We start from the raw sequence: 19,121 nt of genomic DNA, 5'->3' as shown, positions 1-19,121 counted from the left end.
GCAGCCTCACCTCAGGGGCTTGCAGCAGGAGATTGTATTCAATGCACCTGTCATTCCAGGTGAGCAAAATCAGCCTGGTGGACCTGGCGGGCAGTGAACGAGCCGACTCCACGGGAGCCAAGGGCACACGACTCAAGGTAAGGCCAGGCTATCACGGCCAGAAAGAGCGGTGAGTCCCAGTGTCCCAGAGGCCCAGTGTCTAAGCATGCGCTGCTCCAGGGACTGCTGGACAGGAGGTCTGTTTGGGGTCAGAGCAAGGTTGGGCTGCCTGCCACCAAAGACAAGCCTAAACAGGGATGGTGGGGTGGGTACATGGGCCGGAATCTTTGGTGTTCAGTAGACAGCATAGATCTTCACACTCCAGATCTCGTAAATGAGGGCAGACGCCAGCCAGAGAGTAAGCTCGTAGTGTCCTTCACACAGTACGTTCTGCTTCCCATCTCAGAGAGAATAGGCAATAGGGTGGCAGTGGGCTGAACTGGCTAGCCTGGGTCCTGAGGGCAGAGCCACTCTGGGAATAGCCTTGCATGTCAGGAAGGAGCACTTTGTTTGTTTGCTTGTTTGTTTTGTTTTGTTTATTGCTTTTTTTGAGTACACCCTGCCTTTGACTTGTGTCACACTCTGTTGTTTGGGAAGGGCCTCTGTGATGTGCTGTGTAGGGACGTGTAGGAGGTTAACTGGGATGCTCGTAGAAGCTGAGCAGGAACCCTGGACCTCTGACCAGCTGCTTGTCCCAGAATCCTCTGGGCCTAGTGACCTCAGAGATGAGCTGCAGGGCCAGGAGCCTCAGCCCCGCGCCACACAGATCAGTCCCCAGGAGATCACGCTAGATCAAGAGGCTCCAGGTGCCACCTACCGTCCTGACCACCTTTCTCTACACACAGGAGGGAGCCAACATCAACAAGTCTTTGACCACCCTGGGAAAGGTCATCTCTGCTCTCGCTGAAATGGTGAGCTGGCTCCAGGCTTCTGGAGCTAAACCGGTGGGATGGACTAGAGAGATGTAATCTTCGCCTGCCCCCAGGGAGAAGCTGGGCATCTTTCACACACGTTTGAGGCTCTATCTTTAAGAGAAGTAACTGGGGTTCAAGGGAAAGCCCAGATGGGGATGGCGCGAGTGCCACAAAGCCTAAAAAGAAGACAGCAATCCTTGTTAGGACGGCTGGGTAGCCTTGTGCATGGGTAGCGCAGTGGTTAGCTCTGACTGCTGCTGGTCTGGTACAGGCTGCCCTCTAGAGGGAGCCCACAGTCTTTGGAGGTGAGAGCTGGGTTTGACGTGCCCGACTGTGTCCACTTGGTGTAACACACAGGGAAGGATTCCAGAGACTTCATCCTATTCTGGAATTCGTAAGAGGACACAAAGATTGCTGGGAGACAACAGCCCGAGGGGGTCACACTCTTTGATTTGCCTGTCATGACCAGCTTAGGGTGACCAGCTGTGTCTGGGCAGTGAATGACAGATGCCTGACGTGAGCTCAGGCTTCTGACTACAATTAGTGCCTCTGGAGCCAGCCTGTCCTCTCTGCCCACTCTACCCTCGCACCCTAGCCTTGCTCCAGGCTCTTAGCCTTGTTCTTTTCTTTCTTTTTCAGGACTCTGGACCCAATAAGGTAAGCTGATGTATTTAGCTTCAAGGGAGAGGGGTTGGAAGTGGGGTGCCCTTGACCCCGCTCCCCACTATGCTAGTCTCAACAGTTAAGTCCACAGCTCATTCATTCACTGAATGAAGAAACCGTGAACGTGTGCACTTCAGAGCTGGGACCTGGGCTAGCAGCCAGGTCTTGGGACCAACAACACAAATCTGGTTCCATGATCGGAGAGGCACAACAAATAGAAACCTGAAAATGTAATTACAAATTAGGGTGGATTCGTGACACAGGGAAAATGGCCTTCGGTGGTGACCCCAAAGTGAAATTCTTTAATCTGGATGGATAGAAAGCTTTATAGAGAAACGTGGCCTTGGGCGGAAGACCTGATGACTGAGCCAGCGGGGCAAGCGGGTTTGGCATGGAGTTGGAAGGGTCGGTGTGTGTACAGAACTGTGGGAGACACTGAGGGACAATGGGAGAGGTGAGCTGTGTCGAATCATATGAACAAGCTCATGAGAAGGTAGGAGCTGTGTTAGGGAAACACAAGGAGCTATGTCGGGGAAACACGAGGAACTGTGTGGGCGACTGCAAACTACTACAGGGCAGACTACAAGGAAGCGTGAGGAAGTGAGAGCAAATGAGACTTCGTCTGGGTGGAGAGATACAGAAAGTGGTGAGGAACTGTCTGGAGATTTGCTTGAGGAACTGTGAGGAACCTCGGGGGAATGCCCCGAGACACTTGGCGATGGACTCTGGCAGGGACTGATGAATCATGTGGATTTTGAGAAACTGTCTATGGGGGGTGTGAAGTATTATTATTATGAGCAGAGGAGATGAAATTGGGAAATTGTGGGGAGCTACATGGCAGTTATGTGAGGAGTTGTCAGGAGTGTGGATTTTGTGAAACTGAGAAGTCTATGAGCGGTTTTTGAAACAGAGTAAGGGTTTTAAAGAAATGGAAAAGAAACATGTCTGTGTGTTGATTCCTTTCTCGTTGCTGTGACAAAATCCCCAACAATAACTTCAAAAAAAGGAAGGGGGCAGGGGAAAGGGCTCAGAGCATGGAGGTGCTCACCACCAAGCATGACTACTGGAGTTTGATCCCTGGAACTTATGTGCTGAGAGGGGGCCAACTCCCATGAGTTGTTTTCTGACCACCAAAAGTGTGTGTGTGTGTGTGTGTGTGTGTGTGTGTGTGTGTGTGTGTGTAACTTAAGAACATTGTAAAGACTGAAAAATGGAGAGCCCTGCCAGGGGTTCTGTGAGGGAACTTTCTGAGGGACAGAAGCTTTTTAGGGGAAAAGTTGTGTGGCTGGTAGACTGTGAGAACTGTGTGGGGAACCTGGGTGGAGTGGTGCAGTACTCTGGCGACCTGTGCTGTCAGGAGCTACTTGAGGAACGGTGTGTTTAGCCACGAGGGACTGAGTGGGCAGCAGGGAGACAGTAGAGGACCTCGTGGAAACAGTGACTAGCTATGTGAGGGACCATGATGGACACTTCTAGGAACGGAGTGAGTTCTTAAGTTTCTGGTTGAGGAACAGAACTACAGAGGAGCAGCTGTAGATGGCGAGACATGACAGCGGTCTGAGGACGGGTGTGAGGTCTTTGGTCCACATTTTGGCAGATTATGATTTAATAGGAGGTAGCGCTAAGTGAGACCTCGCTCCGGCATGAAAGGAGATTGGGGGGAGGTGACCTGTCACGACAGTCGGCAGAGTAGGAAACCGGTGTGGCAGCGATCCAGGCTTGAGATGGTAGAGAGAGCAAGCAGAGAGTGGTTCTGGAAGGAGGCAGAGATGACTGGACAGGGTGGCCAGGGAACAGAATGAGAAACGCGAGCCATGGGGAGCTGCTGGGCTCCTTGGCTGAAGTGGCTAAGGAGTGAAGTGTGCACTCTGTGGAAACAAGAAGTACGACATATGACAAAGAGTTCAACCTCAGGAACTAGAAATTTAAAAACCAAACTGAATTTTTTTTTCTCATATTGAGTTTCCAAAGGCAAAACAGAAAGTGCCCCTCCTACCTGTTGCTCACAGAGACGTCAGTGCAGCAGTTCTGAAACCCACGTTGGCAGCGTGGCTTAAGAACGTTCAAATTTTCCACCCGTGTGAGGTAGTGGCGCTCGTCCTAGGGGTCATCCTAAAGAACAGCGATGAGCTGTGTCTGCACCCCAGGAAATGTAACAGCCCCTGAGATGGCATCTGTGTGCTTCCCTTAGAGTGGAGGCTCCAGAGGACAGGGGCTGTGTCTGCTGGCCACATCAGGTGCTCAACAAACAATTCTTAGACAAACGCACCATAAACTATGAGAAAGTGGACAGTAACCTTGTATCCATAATTTACAAACTTATTAACTCACTCACGGAGTGTCTGTAAGAAGGCGGGCTCAGGAGTGTGCAAGATGTCCAAGATGGGAGGAGGCGCAGGGGGAGCAAGTTACTACAGGAGGGGCTCAGAGTTGACTTCTGAAGGACAGGAGGGAGTTCTGAGTGACGGGAAAAGACTGGGTGGACATTGGGAGAATGTCATTAGTGGCAAAGCTTTTTCACCCTCTCGAAGGGGTTGCTGTCCTGGCAGAGCAGGGGAAGACCCAATGGTTGGCGATGTCAGAATTCCTGGGCTTGAGTCCAGTCGAGTGGCCTAGACATAGCAGGAGGGGTGGCGGGAGGAGAAGCCGGAAAGATTGCTAGAACAGCCTTGAGTCCAGCCCAGACAAGAGTTGCCTGGAGGTGGCACCCCAGGGTTCGGGTGAAGTGTGGGGAGGCACTAAGAACATGGTACTTGACACCTTTCCATGTCAGTAGACTCAGGGTTGAACTTGTGTGTCCCCACAGAACAAGAAAAAGAAGAAGACAGACTTCATCCCTTACCGAGACTCGGTATTGACATGGCTTCTCCGGGAAAACCTGGGTGAGCATGAACTAATTCTCTGGTCAACCAGGTTCTGACTTCCACTCTAGGCTATGCCCATCTCCTTGTGGGGACAGAAACATTGCTCAGTCACAACGAGGCCTCTTGCCCTTTCTGGGCAAGTCCTAAGTAACCCCACAAGGGCCAGCTGGTTCGTAGTATAGCCTGTTCACAGTACAGCGGCAAAAGTGGGTGAACCAAAGCAAGTCTCGGGGCCTAGGATGGCCTTAGGAGCCATAGAACACAGGTCCTGGTGTCCACCTACCTGAGTGAACTTGTTTATGACAAGTTTTGTTTAACAGGGGTGTAGTGTAGCCCCTGATTCTGAGAGCCCTGCTCACCTGCAGGGACTTCAGGAGCTGACATTAGTCCTCTTGCTGCCTGAGTTCTGAGTTGGGAGAGATCCTGGAGAGATGAAGACAGTTGAATGTATAGCATGGGGCCCATCCTTACCACAATAACCTTCAGGTCCTCCGTGCATACATTCTGGCCGGAGAAGCTGACACCCTGAGTTAAACTAAATTTTAAGTGGGACTCTTCGGTGTGTCACAGCTGTCTACACTGAGATCCAGCTCAGGCCAGCGTCACATGTTATGGAAGCCCTGACTATATGGGAGCATGTAGGGGCAGATGGTCCCTAGTGAGAGGACAGGAGGGTTGTCACGGTTGTCTATTCCTTCACCTGAGATGAGACCTAAGCAGGAGGCCTTCACAGGTTCACAGCCAGCTTTGGTCCTGGAGGAAGGTCTCAGGGAGAACCCCTGATAGAGCCATTCTCGGGGTCTGTGCCCAAGCCCTTCTCCCTCACTGTCTCTGCAGGAGACTCACTGGAGAGCCACATCTCAGGGATGTGGTCCAAAGGACACAGTTCTCTGGGGTCAAGCAGGGAAGAGCATAGGCATGCTTAGAGCACGGACACGTGGTAGTCCTGTAGACCGAACTCTGTCAGGACTGCTGAGCCAACTGTCCCCAACCGGATTCCGGATCCAACACCCAAACCAGGAGCAGTCTGAGAGCCACTGTTTCTTCCTCTGGTTATTATGTATCCTAAGCTAGGAATCTGATGTTAAATATCAAGTCCAGTATCCTAAGTAGAAATGATAAAAATAGGTGGGAAGATATTGGCCAAAAATCTTGGAGTAAATACCAAAAACAAATAAAAAAAACTCTCCCTGGCTTATCTTTGCTGTAGAGGAAATGGTTGGGAGCTGGCTAGTGAGAAATTCAGTTTCCTCCATGGGCTTCATCCTCTCTACCTGTAACTGCCTTAAGAGGACCTTGTGTACAAACTGGTTGTTATATCCCCATAGGCGGCAACTCAAGGACAGCCATGGTGGCAGCCCTGAGCCCTGCGGACATCAACTATGATGAGACCCTCAGCACACTGAGGTACGTTCTGCGGGGCGTCCTGGGGGTAAGAACATGTCCTTCCATGCTTCAAACTAAAAGCACCAGCAAAAGGGTGTTCTTTCAGGCAGCATTCGCCGAGGACACAGAGGCCAGCAGTAATTGTCCCAGAGCGCCAGGTTCAATCTTGTGGGCTGTCTTTCCAGTCTGGAAAAGCCATACTTCTGGCTGTGGGAGTGAAGACTCCATTAGCAAATGAGGTCTGAATAGCTCTCCCAAGATTCCTGACTAAGGGCTGGGCACCCTGGATGCAGAAGGCAGCTTGATTGATTGAGTTGGGGAGGTTTGGCCTCTCTGGAGTATGCACTTTCTGTAGGAAGTGGAGCCTGTGTCACGGCTCATTTACATGTGCTTCTGGGATAGAAGTAGTCTGTGACACACATGTGTGGCCATTCTAACATACACATGCATTTTGCATCCCTCTTCTAGATTTGGTCTCTCCACCCTGGACTATCAGATTCGGGTCCCAGGGTCTCGGGGTGGGGTAGGAGCCTTTGGTTCCTGTACCTTAATTTTCTTGCGCTGAGGTAGACAAGGCAGGCTGGGCTATCCCACCTGTAGGTCTTCCCCTGGTCCATGGTTCCAGACGCTATCCCCTAGGGCAGTGGGGTGAGTTCTTATTCTGCTAGCCTAGGTCAAAGATGTTCTTTCCAGCTGCTCAACAGAGCTCTGAACACCCCTGGGCCTGCTCTGCAGACCTGTCCCTTAATCCCTCCGTCTCTTTTGCTGCCCAGATATGCAGACCGGGCCAAACAGATCCGCTGCAACGCCATTATCAATGAGGACCCTAACAACAAGCTGATTCGAGAACTGAAGGATGAGGTGACCAGGCTGCGAGATCTGCTGTACGCCCAAGGTCTTGGCGATATCACTGACAGTGAGTGTCCGTGCCAGCCTGCCCCGAGTAGGGCAGGGGCCTCAGACTTAGGGATCTTTGGGGCCTCATGCCCTCTCTCCTGGGGCCGCCTCCTACTCGTGCCCTGCTGGTTATAGCCACAGTTGTCAGGAAGTGTCGAAGTTGCCCTGAGCCACATCCCTCCTCCGGCTCTGGGCAGAATGCCTTGGGGTGGGAGGCCTGGGTGGGCAAGGACAGGGCTAGGTTTTCTGGCCTTGACCTGGATGGATTGCATGGTTTGGGTTTGGAGCTGGTCCAAGCAGGCCACGGAGTGTTTCCTGGAAGCTCATGGGCGAGTTGCAGTTTCTGGGATTTCTGAGGGTTCTATGTCAGTACACTGAAGACTCCTTTATCCTAAGCTATTCACTCTGTGAGGTGGGTACATGGACCCTTGGGAGACAAACGGCTCTGTTTCTCTGTCTCTTCCTCCCCTGCCTGCCTTCCCCATAGCCAACACTGTGCCTGGAGGACCCAAATGTGTGTATTCCCCACTGCTGCTCAGTACCTTGCTTTTGTCCCAGCCATGGGGGCCACAGGGCAGCACGGGTGGGGAGGGAGAACCCCACTACTTCTTCTACCTCTGCTACGTCAGGGCTGTAAAGCCAGTCCTCCCCCATCGGAGTACCTGCTGGTACATGGAGATTGCCTCTGCCTCCCAACCACATTCCTGGTTCATCCCTGTCTGTGTGGGAAACTGAGGCAGAGCACAGGCAGAAGTGGCTAGGGCTGGACTCCTGAGCGCTCATGGGCCTAGAAAGGTCTTATCTGAGAGCCTGAGAACTTGGAGGTCCAGTAAGTCATGCTATCCTGGCTTCTGGCCTAGACTTACCTCTGCCCGCTCCAGCTATCCCCACATCTGGGTCCCTGGAAGTTTCTCGAGGCTGAACGTAGCAATGGTTGTGCCAAGTCCTGCCCCACAGTGTCTCTTCATCTGAGGCCCAGATCCTTGGGGTTTGCCTCCCCAGTGCCCTGTGCTGTCCTGTGTTGGCTGCCGCTTTGCTGTGTGTCTGCTTCTACTGGGAAGGGCCTGGCACCTCTACAAGTGTCACAGCCCAAACCCCCACCTTTAGGGGTGATGGAGTTCTGGGGTGGTGGAAGAGTAGGGGGTCCCTCAGGAGTGCTTTCCGTGCACCTTCTCCAGGTAGTTTTTGGGACCCTTCTGGGTCCACTGGGAATACAGCTGGGTCTGCAGCAGAAGTGCAACCCATCCACAGACAGTGAAAAGGAACATTGGACTGGAGGGAGGAGGGGTGCCTGAGTGAGCTTAGGTGAGCTCCTGGCCTCTGGTACAGGAGTGCTGTGAGGTGGCTAGCAAGGCGTGGGCCTTGGATTCAGGTACAGGAGCTGTGAAACAGCCCGAGTCAGAGGGAACGTGGAGTGAAATGCAGTACAGAGGGTGTGGGTGCTACTGAGGGACAAAGAGGGGGCCTGTAGGTCAGGCAGGCGAGTGGCAGGGATGAGGGTAGCAGAAGACCTCGCATGCGCTTGCCCTGGGCAGCTGGGCCAGGCTGCTGTGCCTTGCCTGTGTTTCCCAGTTCTTGCCTTCCCTGTCCCTGCCTCTTGCTTTTCCCCCAACTGCTTCTTCCTCTCTCCTCCTTTCTCTCTCGCCTTCCCTTCAAGCCTTAGACATGTCCGATCTTGAGAACTGTAGCCGTAACTGTGGTGGGGCTGAGCTAAGCCAAGCCCCTAACGATCTCTCCACAGTGACCAATGCCCTGGTGGGCATGAGCCCCTCGTCTTCGCTCTCAGCCCTGTCCAGCCGTGCGGCCTCTGTGTCCAGTCTCCACGAGCGCATCTTGTTTGCTCCAGGCAGCGAGGAGGCTATTGAAAGGCTGAAGGTGAGGGCCAACTCGTCCAGGGCACTCGTGGGTGGGCGATGGGCACCAGGTTTTGGGACAAGGTACTTAGAGAAGTGAGGGAGGACTCTTGCTCGTGAGTTCTGGGACTCCCCCTCCTTGTGTCCAGCCTCACTTCCCAGGAACAGAGTAATAGAATCACGGAAGTCTTTGGCATGTGGCCATCCTGGTACACTGTGCCCGCCCACCCACAGCAGCCAGATTAGCTAGTGCATTCAGGTATCGGGCTGTTATGAGGGTCAGAGGATGAACAAGGCTTCTGGACAGTAAACTGTGCCTTCAACAGTCCTTGAACCTCTCTGGGTAGCCTTGACCCTGAGTGCTAGGGGAGGGCACAGGGTTTGCACTTGAAACTGGGTGAGCTGGCACTGATACAGGGAGCAGTGGGTTGTGCAGTGGCTGGGATAGGGGTGTCTTACTTCACCTCTGGGGTGCCACTGGGGGTCTCAGCACCTCTACCTGGCATTCTGCTGAGCTGTCTTCACTAAGAGCAGGGAGGTGGGTGCTCACACTGAGCCACTTCTAGGCTGGATGTCTTTCCTCTCCTGTGTGTCCCATGGTCCCCAGCACTGGGCTTGGCTAGCTCTGTGTTTTCAGACTCATACTCTCTCTGAGTGTTTCTCCTGAACAGAAAGCCCAGACCCCTGGGGGAGGGGAGGTAGGAGGAGGGGATGGCACCGAGAGACCAAGGAGGCAAGGGACAGAGGCTAATGTGAGGAGTAATATAGGGTGACCAAGAAGCAAGGAGCATAAAGCTTCCAAGGTGGGGGACAGGTGACCTACTTGAGACTTGGGGGCCCACCTGAAGGATTGGGCCCTCTAGGACATAAGTGGGAAGGAACCCAGGGACAGTGCCATTGAGACGTGCTGCCATACCCTGGGAAGATCTGTTCTGTTTGGGACCTGCTTTCCAGTGCCTTCCGGGGGAGTTTGCTCTCTCTTCCCTCCGGATTTGTTTTGCTCTCTGTGTTCTGGGGCATGTTTGCAGGAAGAACCATGTCTGCTGTAGTTCACCTTGAGCTCCTAGAATCTCACGTGCTGGGGTGGGAGGTGTCTGGAGTTTGAACCCTAGCACTCTGCAGTCACTTTTCCTGGCTCCCCTATATCCTGTGACAGCGTCCCCACACGTGCATGCACGCCCTGGGATCTCAACTGTGCTTTGCCTCACTCCCCAGGAAACAGAGAAGATCATTGCTGAGCTCAATGAGACGTGGGAGGAGAAGCTACGGCGGACAGAAGCCATCCGGATGGAGAGGTGAGAAGCCCAGGGTGGGGGCAGAGCCCGAGAGTCCTGGCCTCCAGCCCTGGAAACCCAAACCCTGGGGGAGGTTGCATTCCAGCCATAGGACAAATCTGTGCTGTCTAACCCAGGCAGCTAACCTGTGGCCTTGGCCACTGGAGATTAAGCCCTGATCTCTGGGTCAGCACAGACCCACCAGTGGACACTGCCCGGGCACTGCTGATAGTTCCTGGTTGGTTGGTGGGTCAGGCAGGGTGAGGCTTGTCCTGGAAGCCTCTGAGTTTGTGCTGACTGCAACTCTGTCTTCCAGGGAAGCCCTGCTGGCCGAGATGGGTGTGGCCATGAGGGAAGATGGTGGCACCTTGGGAGTGTTTTCTCCCAAAAAGGTAGGAGCTGGGGCCATGGTACTATGCCAGTGTGTACAATGTGGCACTGACCTCTGGTGGGTGTCAAAGCAGGAGGCGATTTCCTGGGGGAAGGAGCAGCAGGATGGGGTTCTGGCCCAGGCATGGGTCAGCCTTACTCAGACTTTCCATTGTGTAGTGGGTCATCCTGGTGGCTGGGTAACATCCCGTGTGTCTCTGAACTGTCTGAGGTTTGGACTGAGTCCCTCAAGATTAGAACAGGACTTGGGACTAAGTCCCAGGCTGGAGAAGTGAGTTTTTGCGGACCTACCTCCTTTCTGAGTTTGTGTTGCTCCTGGAAACTTCTGGCCTTCCTTCTCAGAGCAGCTCCAGTGGCTGCAAGGTAGAGAAGCGAAAGTCCACAAAGATAACACTGGTCCCCAGCCAAGGCCAGTTTCTAGGCCTCCTTTCTGTTAAAGAAAGGCTGCCTTGGGGGAAGCAGAGTTAGAGGTCTGGGCATCTGAGAGATAGGGCCAAACACCTGTTTGGACAGCCTCCCTAAAATCTGCTGTCCTGCCTCTGAGGTGAGGCTACTTTGGAACAATGCATCAAATGATAGTTTGAGGTGGCAGGTTGGTGGATGGAGAGAGGTAGGTGTCCCTGTGAACTCTACCCAGGCCTTGCGAGGCACCATAGCTTGGTTCACCGAGCACACACAGAATGGTTCACTTAACTTGCTCAAATGTGAAGTACATTATGTCAAAGAACCCCTTGTTTTAGCATTATCCTTGACTTCCAAGTACCAAGTTGTTCCTGGATAGACTAGTTGAGGGCGGTCACTGCTGATGGCCAGGACTCTATACCCCTGTTCAAGGGTGCACTTGGATTGATGGTTTAGTGTGGCAGTGGCTCACCCCAGGGTGCCCTGAGGGAAACATGAAGCCATCCCATCCTGGCACCTTTTCCCCATTATAAGATCCTCAATTGGGACATGGGTATAAGACGGCTCCTAAGAAGCTGTGGGAGAGGGGCCTGAGGCAAGCATGATTTGGGACAGGAGGCAGAAGGCAGTTGTCAATGGGTATGGGAGATGGGAGGCCAGCACCATGACCTGGAGTTGGGAAGCTAACATACAGGCCCTGGGTAGCTCAGCGGTTGGTAACTCCACCAGCTGGCTCTTCCCAGGCTCCAGGAAGACTCTTCCTTGGCCAGGGTCTTCCTGCTTGGCGATAGTTTCATTGGAGAGCCTTCAGTTCCCAGGTTGTCCCCTGGAATAAGCTTTCTGCAGCCTAGAGAGAGAGTGCAGGGCCAGCCTTGGAACCAGCCTGTGCCCTACATATCCAGGACCCATGTAAGGGTTACCTTAGATTCTATCTAAACTTTACCTGGGGCCTCTCAAGAACTGAGAACTATGTCTCCCAGATCTCCCTGCAGCCAGGCTCCCCTCAAAATACTCATGCGCTGGGCCCACCAAACCAACTATTATTGTAAGGATGGGCTGAACCTGGGCCCAGAACTTTCTTTGCCCTTCATTTTTTTCCTGACAAGGAACTGCCAATCTGAGCTTGGGGCTTTGGGGTTTTGGATGCCCTCCTAAAGGTCCCCTGGGGACACTTGTCCTCCATGTCTCTTTTCTTCTCTGCCAGGATGGGGAAGCCACTATGTCCCCAACAAGCCCAGGTCTAGGAGAGTAGAGGACAGGTAAGACTGTGAGGATTCTGCTCCTCTCTGGGAGAGTAACCCTTCTGTTTCTCTCCAGACACCTCATCTTGTCAACCTGAACGAGGATCCTTTGATGTCTGAATGCCTCCTTTACTACATCAAAGATGGCGTCACCAGGTAGGGACTAGATGGGTTGCCAGCTGGAGGGAAGGGTCAGCAGCTGAGGGGGTGGAATCACAAGACGAATGCACTAATAGTCCTCCTGTCCAGCCAGCCTGGGTCTAATGGGTGTGGGAGTGTGGGCTCCCCATAAGAGCTGAGCTGGGTATCAGCCCTGTGTGGCCTACAGTGCTTTTCCTAAAGTGCTTTTGGGGGCCACCTGGATTTGCCTAGAGCTATGCTGTACTGGTGACCTCTTGACCGCCCTTGCTGGCTTCCCCTGTATTCCCATAGTATGCATCCTGGTATGTACAATAAAAAAGACCCCTGGGCACCCCCGGGTGGCTGCATGTAGGAGTAAGCCAGCACAGCAGTGGGTGTGCAGGGGCTCTGCTGCCCTGCTTGCCCTGCTGCCTCATGGTTCTTCAACAGAGTGGGCAGAGAAGACGCAGAGAGGCGGCAAGACATTGTCCTGAGTGGGCACTTCATCAAGGAGGAACACTGCATCTTCCGGAGCGACTCCCGAGGAGGCGGAGAAGGTAGCGTTGATGTGCCACCCCCACCACCCATCCTACTCCCACCCCCATCCCGTTGACCAGGTTTTGGTGAGGCCTAGTGGGTCAGCTCTGGTTTGGGGGAGGGGGAGGTACTAGCCATCCACCCAGCTTCCCAGCCCTAAGTGAATCCTGAATCACGGTTTCTGGACAGGGACTGTGTGACTCTTGAGGACAGCTGCGTGGCACCCTCTATGAGTAAGGTGTTTGAGAAAGGCCTGGTTATTCCTGGGGCCAAGTTGCTATTGCTTTGGGGAGCCAGCTTGAAGGCTGGAAGTCCGGGACATGGCGGGTTGCTGGGACCAGGAGAACGTTAAGTATGTATGGGAGCAGGTAGTGATGTATATGGGCAGAGGGACAGTGAGTCCCATGGATTGAGCCCACTCTAGGGTTGAAGTGGTTTTTAAAGGATGCTCTTCTGTTGGCTGGGGAGCAGCTGTCTATTTTCCCTGCCTGCCCACCACTGCCCTGCAGAAGATGGTGCTGCCTCAGTGCTGGGCCTGCTGTGTTGATGTAAAGATGCTGTTGACACCTCTGAGTACAGGGCTAGTGCCCAAGGCAGAAGGCACCTGGCCATCCTCGGGCCTGTAGATCCAGTACTGAATTCCTGAATTCCAACTTGGCCACCTTGGGATGGTGGCCCTAAAATGGTGCTTGGGACAATTGTTGCTCCTAGATTTTCCTGTCCATAAATCCCCTTTTCTCTCCTGTGCAAGATGAGTCAAAGAAGTGTAGGACCTCTTGGGGACCTGTTAGTCACTATTTCTTATTCTCCCCACTTATGGACCTGAATAAGAACCTGAGAAGACAAGTCCAGCATTGCTCCTCAGCCTTGGACTGTGTCCCCTTCTTGATATTTTCTCTACTAAGTGGATGGGACCCTCAGGCTCCTCTAAGGGTCATGGTCAGACTCTATGACCAGGAATGAGGAGCTTGACTCATGCCTACCAGGGACCAGGAGAACTGAGCCACTGAAGTAATGACCTCTCACACTGCCTCTCTTCTCTATCTTGTAGCTGTGGTGACCCTGGAGCCCTGTGAAGGAGCAGATACCTATGTGAACGGCAAGAAAGTCACTGAGCCCAGCATCCTACGGTCAGGTACGGATAAGAGCTCCAGGGGACTGCAGGGTAGATAAGGTCTTTGTGCTCATTCTCTCTTGGGCACAATTTGCTCCCAGAAAAAGGCAGCTCTACTATGGGCACCAGTTCAGCCCCCCGAAACTCTCTAGTTCCCAAATTGGGCACTTGAGTCCTAGAGTGCCTAGACCTGACACTATAAAAGCAGAGGATACTCACAGAATACTTGGTTAATGGTGTGTGGGAAGTCAGGGTGGGAGGTCCTGAGTGGCCACTTTGGTGACTAGGCTCAGGAGAGAGGACAGGGAGACATTAACACCCTCCCAGACCAGTTCCCTGAGATTAAGCACTGTAAGAAGGGCATCTCAAGGAACTGACTTACAGGAGATTCTGTCACCATCTGTTGCTGTGACAAAGTTCTTGACAGAACAGCTTAGGGAAGGAAGGATTTCTTTTGGCTCAGTTTCAGAGGCTCATCCCATGCCTTCTGCTTTGGGTCTATGGTGAGGCGGGCCATCATTGTGGGAAAGTATGGCAGGACAGAGGCACTCACCTCTTGGTAACCAAGAAGCAGAGGAGAGAACAAGAAGATTCTGGGAAAAAGATACTCCCTCTACTTCCTCCAACAAACCCTACCCCCAGTCACTCATCAATTATGAACTCATCAATAGATTAATCTATCAATGAAGTTAGTACTATCATGATCTGATCACCTCTCTATAGTGCCACTGACCGGACCCTTGCCTTCCACCTACGAACCTTTGAAGGAGATGCCATATTGAACCCATGGCTTTCTCCTCCTAGTCTCCCAGCCTGCGTGTGCCTCACAATGCAAAGTGTATTCCATCTGTCTCCAAGGGTCTTCACACATTTAAAGTTCTACCTTTGCTTAGAAGCCCACATTTAAAGTGTCCTCTTAGGCTTGGGACAATTTTTTCTGGTGAGCCCTGGTAAAACCAAAATGGAAATGACATATTTTTGGTATATGATGAGGCAGGGCATACATTCCCATACCAAAGGAGAGAAATAGAAAAAAACATCAAGGAGGAATGGGGCTGGGGCAAGATAAAAACCCAGAAGGGCAAATGGTAAGTGGCTCCATGTTTAGAAGCCAGGGCATATGGTAAAATATATGATGCTTTGGAAGGCCTCTCCAGCTGTGGCCCACAAGGCTTAGTTTATTTCCTGAGATGGCTTTGCTGGTGGTCCATGGCTTTCCTCAAAAGACAATCTGTGTCTTTGGCATCTCTAGAATCTTGGAGTCTTCACAGCAACAGTCTTTACTCTCATTACACTTACTCTCTTTATACTGTCTGCTCAAGGGCTGCCTCAGGAGGATTGAACACGCACAAGTGCACGCGTGCGCGCACACACACGTGCGCGCACACACACGTGCACACATACACATATTGAGCGTGTGTGTGTGTGTGTGTGTGTGTGTGTGTGTGTGTGTGTGTGTGTGTGTAGCCCCTCAGAACTTCCTTTGAAATCTGTTTGGAAACCTCTGTGACTATATAATCCTAAGGGTCCAACCAACATCACTTGGACAATGCCAAAACCTACTGCCAGCTTGTGAGATAACTAGACCTGCTTGATCAAGGCTACTGTGGCCACTGAATGTCTGGATGCCTGGATACGGGGAAGAACTTACTAGACAGGCTTGTGTACACACTTCCCTTGGCTCTAACATTATATATGCTGCTTTTACAGGTTTTTCAAATTTTTCTGCTCTGGTCCTTGGTCCACATTTACTATAAACCTGGCTAAAAGCAGCCATTCAGGCCCGTGCCACTGCTGCCTGGATGCTCTGACGCCTTGAAATTTCTTCCACTAAGCTAAAATTAGTCCAACACTTTGAGATTCAGCCTCGCACACAGGCTTAGTACATGGATAAAATGTATCCATGTTCCTTGCCAGAAGGCAGTGGGAATAGCCTCCAGCCCTAAGTCCCGATAAAAGGCTTGCTCTCGTTTGAAACCTCAGGGAGCAGTCTTTGCATCTGCTTTCCTATCAGTGTCCTAATCCTTCCCGGGCTTCTGTAGCCCTTGTCTCTAAACTTTACAAAGTACAAAGCCACATACTCAAATGGCCCATTACAAGGAGAAAGGTGATTTGGAGCCAAGGTTTGGGGTGCTGGGTGCTCTTCCCCAGGTAGATGGCACAGGGATACCCAGGCAGAGGAAGTGCCTCTCTCCCCACTCCCTTTGTCTCTCATCCCTGGAATCCAGCACCTGGAATCCATACGTTGGTTTGCCTCCAATCTCCCAGGAAACCGCATCATCATGGGAAAAAGCCACGTGTTCCGGTTTAACCACCCCGAGCAGGCTCGTCAGGAGCGTGAGCGGACACCTTGTGCAGAGACACCCGCTGAGCCAGTGGACTGGGCCTTTGCCCAGAGGGAGCTGCTGGAGAAGCAGGGCATTGACATGAAGCAGGAGATGGAGCAGAGGTGAGGCCCGGGCCGGCTGCTCGCCTGCCGCCTCTGATGGCCTTGGGTTCACCTGGTGTTCTTTTTTATAGGCTCCAGGAGCTGGAGGACCAGTACCGGAGGGAGCGGGAGGAGGCCACATACCTGCTGGAGCAGCAGAGGCTGGTGAGGATGCCCACCCAGAATCACAGCGCCCTACCTGCTCTAGCACACTGGGAGAGTGGGCCTGTGCCCTCTCTGGCCACGCTTTCTACTGGACCGGCCCCTCTCTTGCACTCTGGCGGGCTGGGGTGAGGCTATCTCAGTCTCCATGGTGGAGCCACAAGTCCTGCCTGTCTTTTCAGGACTATGAGAGTAAGCTGGAGGCCCTACAGAAACAGATGGACTCCAGGTACTACCCAGAGGTGAACGAGGAGGAGGAAGAACCAGAGGATGAAGGTAAGGGACTCTTGAGATGGTATGGCTCCCGCCAACAGGGCCTGAGAGAGTAGGTCTCTGGTGACTCACCGGAGGCCGACTGGTCTAAACCTTTGCCCTGGGAGATAAACCTCATTCATCCTGGGTGCTACCGTACAGGCAGGATTTGGGAGGTTGTACTGAAACAAGTGACCACACATCTCACACATATAGGCCACATGTTTGCTAATGGGGCTGGGCCAGAACCATGGGTGCTGACTAGGGCTTGCCCTCTTCACTGTGTGCTCTGTGGGGCCCATCAAAGACCGCACAGTGGTGCACAGAGAGGCTTTGATTTTCAACATACATGGGAAGCTCATTTGGGAAGCCTACTTAATCTTTGGGTGACTTGGAGCCTTGCCACACTGCTTGTTTGACTGGGTTTTCTCCTGGGGTCTACTTTCTCCACTCCAAGAGGAATAGTGTGAAATCAGGAATGCAAGCGTTGGGGCCCCAGCCCAGCAGGGGAGGAGCTGTTCAGAGGCTCTATCTAGGAAGAGAGGGCCGGAACCCAGTAAGTTATTCTAGTTAGTCTGCCCTTCAACATCTTCGTCGGGTTATGGTGACTATGGAGGGACTACTTGTCCTTTAACTGGCCACTCCAGTTTTAGTGTGGACCAAGTGCAGGGTCCACTCAGCTAGTCCTGTGGCATCTTGACCTTTCAGAGGTTATGGTAGGCTATATTGTGGCTTTCTCTGATGACCCACATGGCTTCTCCCACAGTCCAATGGACGGAGCGGGAGTGTGAGTTGGCACTGTGGGCCTTCCGGAAATGGAAGTGGTACCAGTTCACTTCTCTTCGGGACCTGCTGTGGGGCAATGCCATCTTCCTGAAGGAGGCCAATGCCATCAGTGTGGAGCTAAAGAAGAAGGTGGGACCCATCAGAGGCGGGTTCCCCATGAGTGATGGTCTAGTTGCTTACAGTCACAACACAGTCCCAGCACTCGGTTGACCCTAGGGTATACAGGGGCCCTTGCCTGGGCTGGGTACCCAGTATGAGTGGTTGAGGGAGGCACTGGGACTGGCTGAAATAGATAATCCTGTTGGCTTTGCTTGGGAGTCAAGAAGCAGGTGGTAGGGGTGGGGATGGGGGGTGGTGGTGGCAGCCATTTTTCAACAGTCGGTTGGATGCTTTGGTGAACTCTGGAATATAGAGTTGAGCTCTCAGGGGGATGGAGCAAAGCCCCCTGGAAACCTAGCTTCCACTCAGCACAGGGTGGATGAATGGTCATCTTCTGCCCCTGACAGGTCCAGTTCCAGTTCGTCCTCCTCACAGATACCCTCTACTCCCCACTGCCGCCAGACCTACTCCCCCCAGAAGCTGCCAAAGACCGAGAGACACGACCCTTCCCCAGGACCATCGTGGCCGTGGAGGTCCAGGACCAGAAGAATGGGGCCACCCACTACTGGACGCTAGAGAAACTCAGGTGCAGAGGATGGGCAGTGAGGCGGATGGTGGATAGGGCTGGTCTCTGGGGAGAGAAACAGGCTGGGCTCTGCTTCACAGCAGTGCAACTGTGTCTCCTGGCCTAATGGTTTTGTTCTGGTTCTAAAGGAGCAGTTAGGTAGCAGAGGGGCTTGAAGGTGGCTCAGTGTCCAGCCAAGTCTGAGCCAAGGGCCTCAGAGGACAAGGGGTCCCTGGCTTCTCCACTCTGCATGCCTGAGGGAAGTCGTTTCAGTCCCTAGAAGGCTGAGGACATTGACAAGTGAAAGAGCTCCTATAAGTGAACTTGTCCAATGCTTGTGTGTTGTAAGAGGACTTCTGCCTCCATGGACACTTCCTCTATTTCATGCCTAGTTCCATGTACAATGGCGACCGGGTGATGACGTAGACATCTGCATGAGAAGGGTAGAATGTACTCACAGCCCTGGAAATAGGGGGCACACCATGCCTGGACACCAGGTCAGGCCAGGAGTGGGAAAAGCAGAATGTTCTTTGGACATCTGAGGAAAATATGGAGTAACTGGTCTCTATGGGCCAGCTTCCTGGAATGAGGCCAGCTCTGGGCAAGGGGCCCTCCTAGTCTCTTGCTGTCCTGGGTGACTTAAGGCAGACAGAACATTGGTCAAGTGTGTAAGACTTTAGAAAAGGAAAAGTGGGTGTGGACTTAGGGTCTGTTGGTTTGTATGTAGAAGGCAGGCTCACTGATGAGTTGTTAGATCTCCCTAGGGATGAGCTAGACTGGCGGTTCTCAATCCACAGGTCTTGACTCCCTCTGGGGGTCGAACGACCTTTTTACAGGGGTCTCCTAAGGCCATGGGAAAACACAAAATATTTACACTGCAATTCATAATAGCAAAACCACAGTTATGAGGTAGCAGTGAAAATGATTTTATGGTTGAGGGATCACCACAACATGAGCTATTAAAGGGACACAGCATTAGGAGGTTGAGAACCTCTGAGCTAGAGAGAGAGGATTCTTCTCGGTCAGCCAGGTCTTCCGAGGATGGGAAATATGGACAGGAAAGCATGATTAGCAGCCATAGCCTCTTCTCGTTCTATCTGCGTGTGCCTGAAAGCTAGGCCAAATGTATGATTAT

The 19,121-nt window shown here is 52.7% G+C and overlaps 1 protein-coding gene across 14 annotated transcripts in view; it reads left to right on the top strand.

Moving 5' to 3' along the window:
- Kif1a (kinesin family member 1A) overlaps positions 1-19,121 on the top strand; it is an 84,445-nt gene that overhangs the window by 28,468 nt on the left and 36,856 nt on the right. For 8 of the 14 annotated variants that reach the window (NM_001408926.1, XM_017596914.3, XM_017596913.3 and 5 more), the window contains exons 8-25: positions 60-137; positions 885-950; positions 1,593-1,610; positions 4,423-4,498; positions 5,809-5,887; positions 6,640-6,782; positions 7,251-7,277; positions 8,505-8,638; positions 9,832-9,911; positions 10,207-10,282; positions 12,000-12,079; positions 12,494-12,600; positions 13,632-13,715; positions 15,963-16,143; positions 16,215-16,287; positions 16,467-16,560; positions 17,303-17,451; positions 17,829-18,007. In NM_001408926.1, the coding sequence (NP_001395855.1) occupies positions 60-137; positions 885-950; positions 1,593-1,610; positions 4,423-4,498; positions 5,809-5,887; positions 6,640-6,782; positions 7,251-7,277; positions 8,505-8,638; positions 9,832-9,911; positions 10,207-10,282; positions 12,000-12,079; positions 12,494-12,600; positions 13,632-13,715; positions 15,963-16,143; positions 16,215-16,287; positions 16,467-16,560; positions 17,303-17,451; positions 17,829-18,007 (1,724 nt within the window). The remainder of the gene's footprint in view (positions 1-59; positions 138-884; positions 951-1,592; positions 1,611-4,422; positions 4,499-5,808; positions 5,888-6,639; positions 6,783-7,250; positions 7,278-8,504; positions 8,639-9,831; positions 9,912-10,206; positions 10,283-11,999; positions 12,080-12,493; positions 12,601-13,631; positions 13,716-15,962; positions 16,144-16,214; positions 16,288-16,466; positions 16,561-17,302; positions 17,452-17,828; positions 18,008-19,121) is intronic. The other 6 variants (XM_017596916.3, XM_017596915.3, XM_006245563.5 and 3 more) reach the window with 1 other exon arrangement.

This window comes from Rattus norvegicus, chromosome 9 (genome assembly GCF_036323735.1).
Source record: "Rattus norvegicus strain BN/NHsdMcwi chromosome 9, GRCr8, whole genome shotgun sequence".
Classification (NCBI taxonomy): domain Eukaryota; kingdom Metazoa; phylum Chordata; class Mammalia; order Rodentia; family Muridae; genus Rattus; species Rattus norvegicus.
Note: the sequence above shows the minus strand (reverse complement) of the source record. Positions and strands in the feature narration are given on the sequence as shown.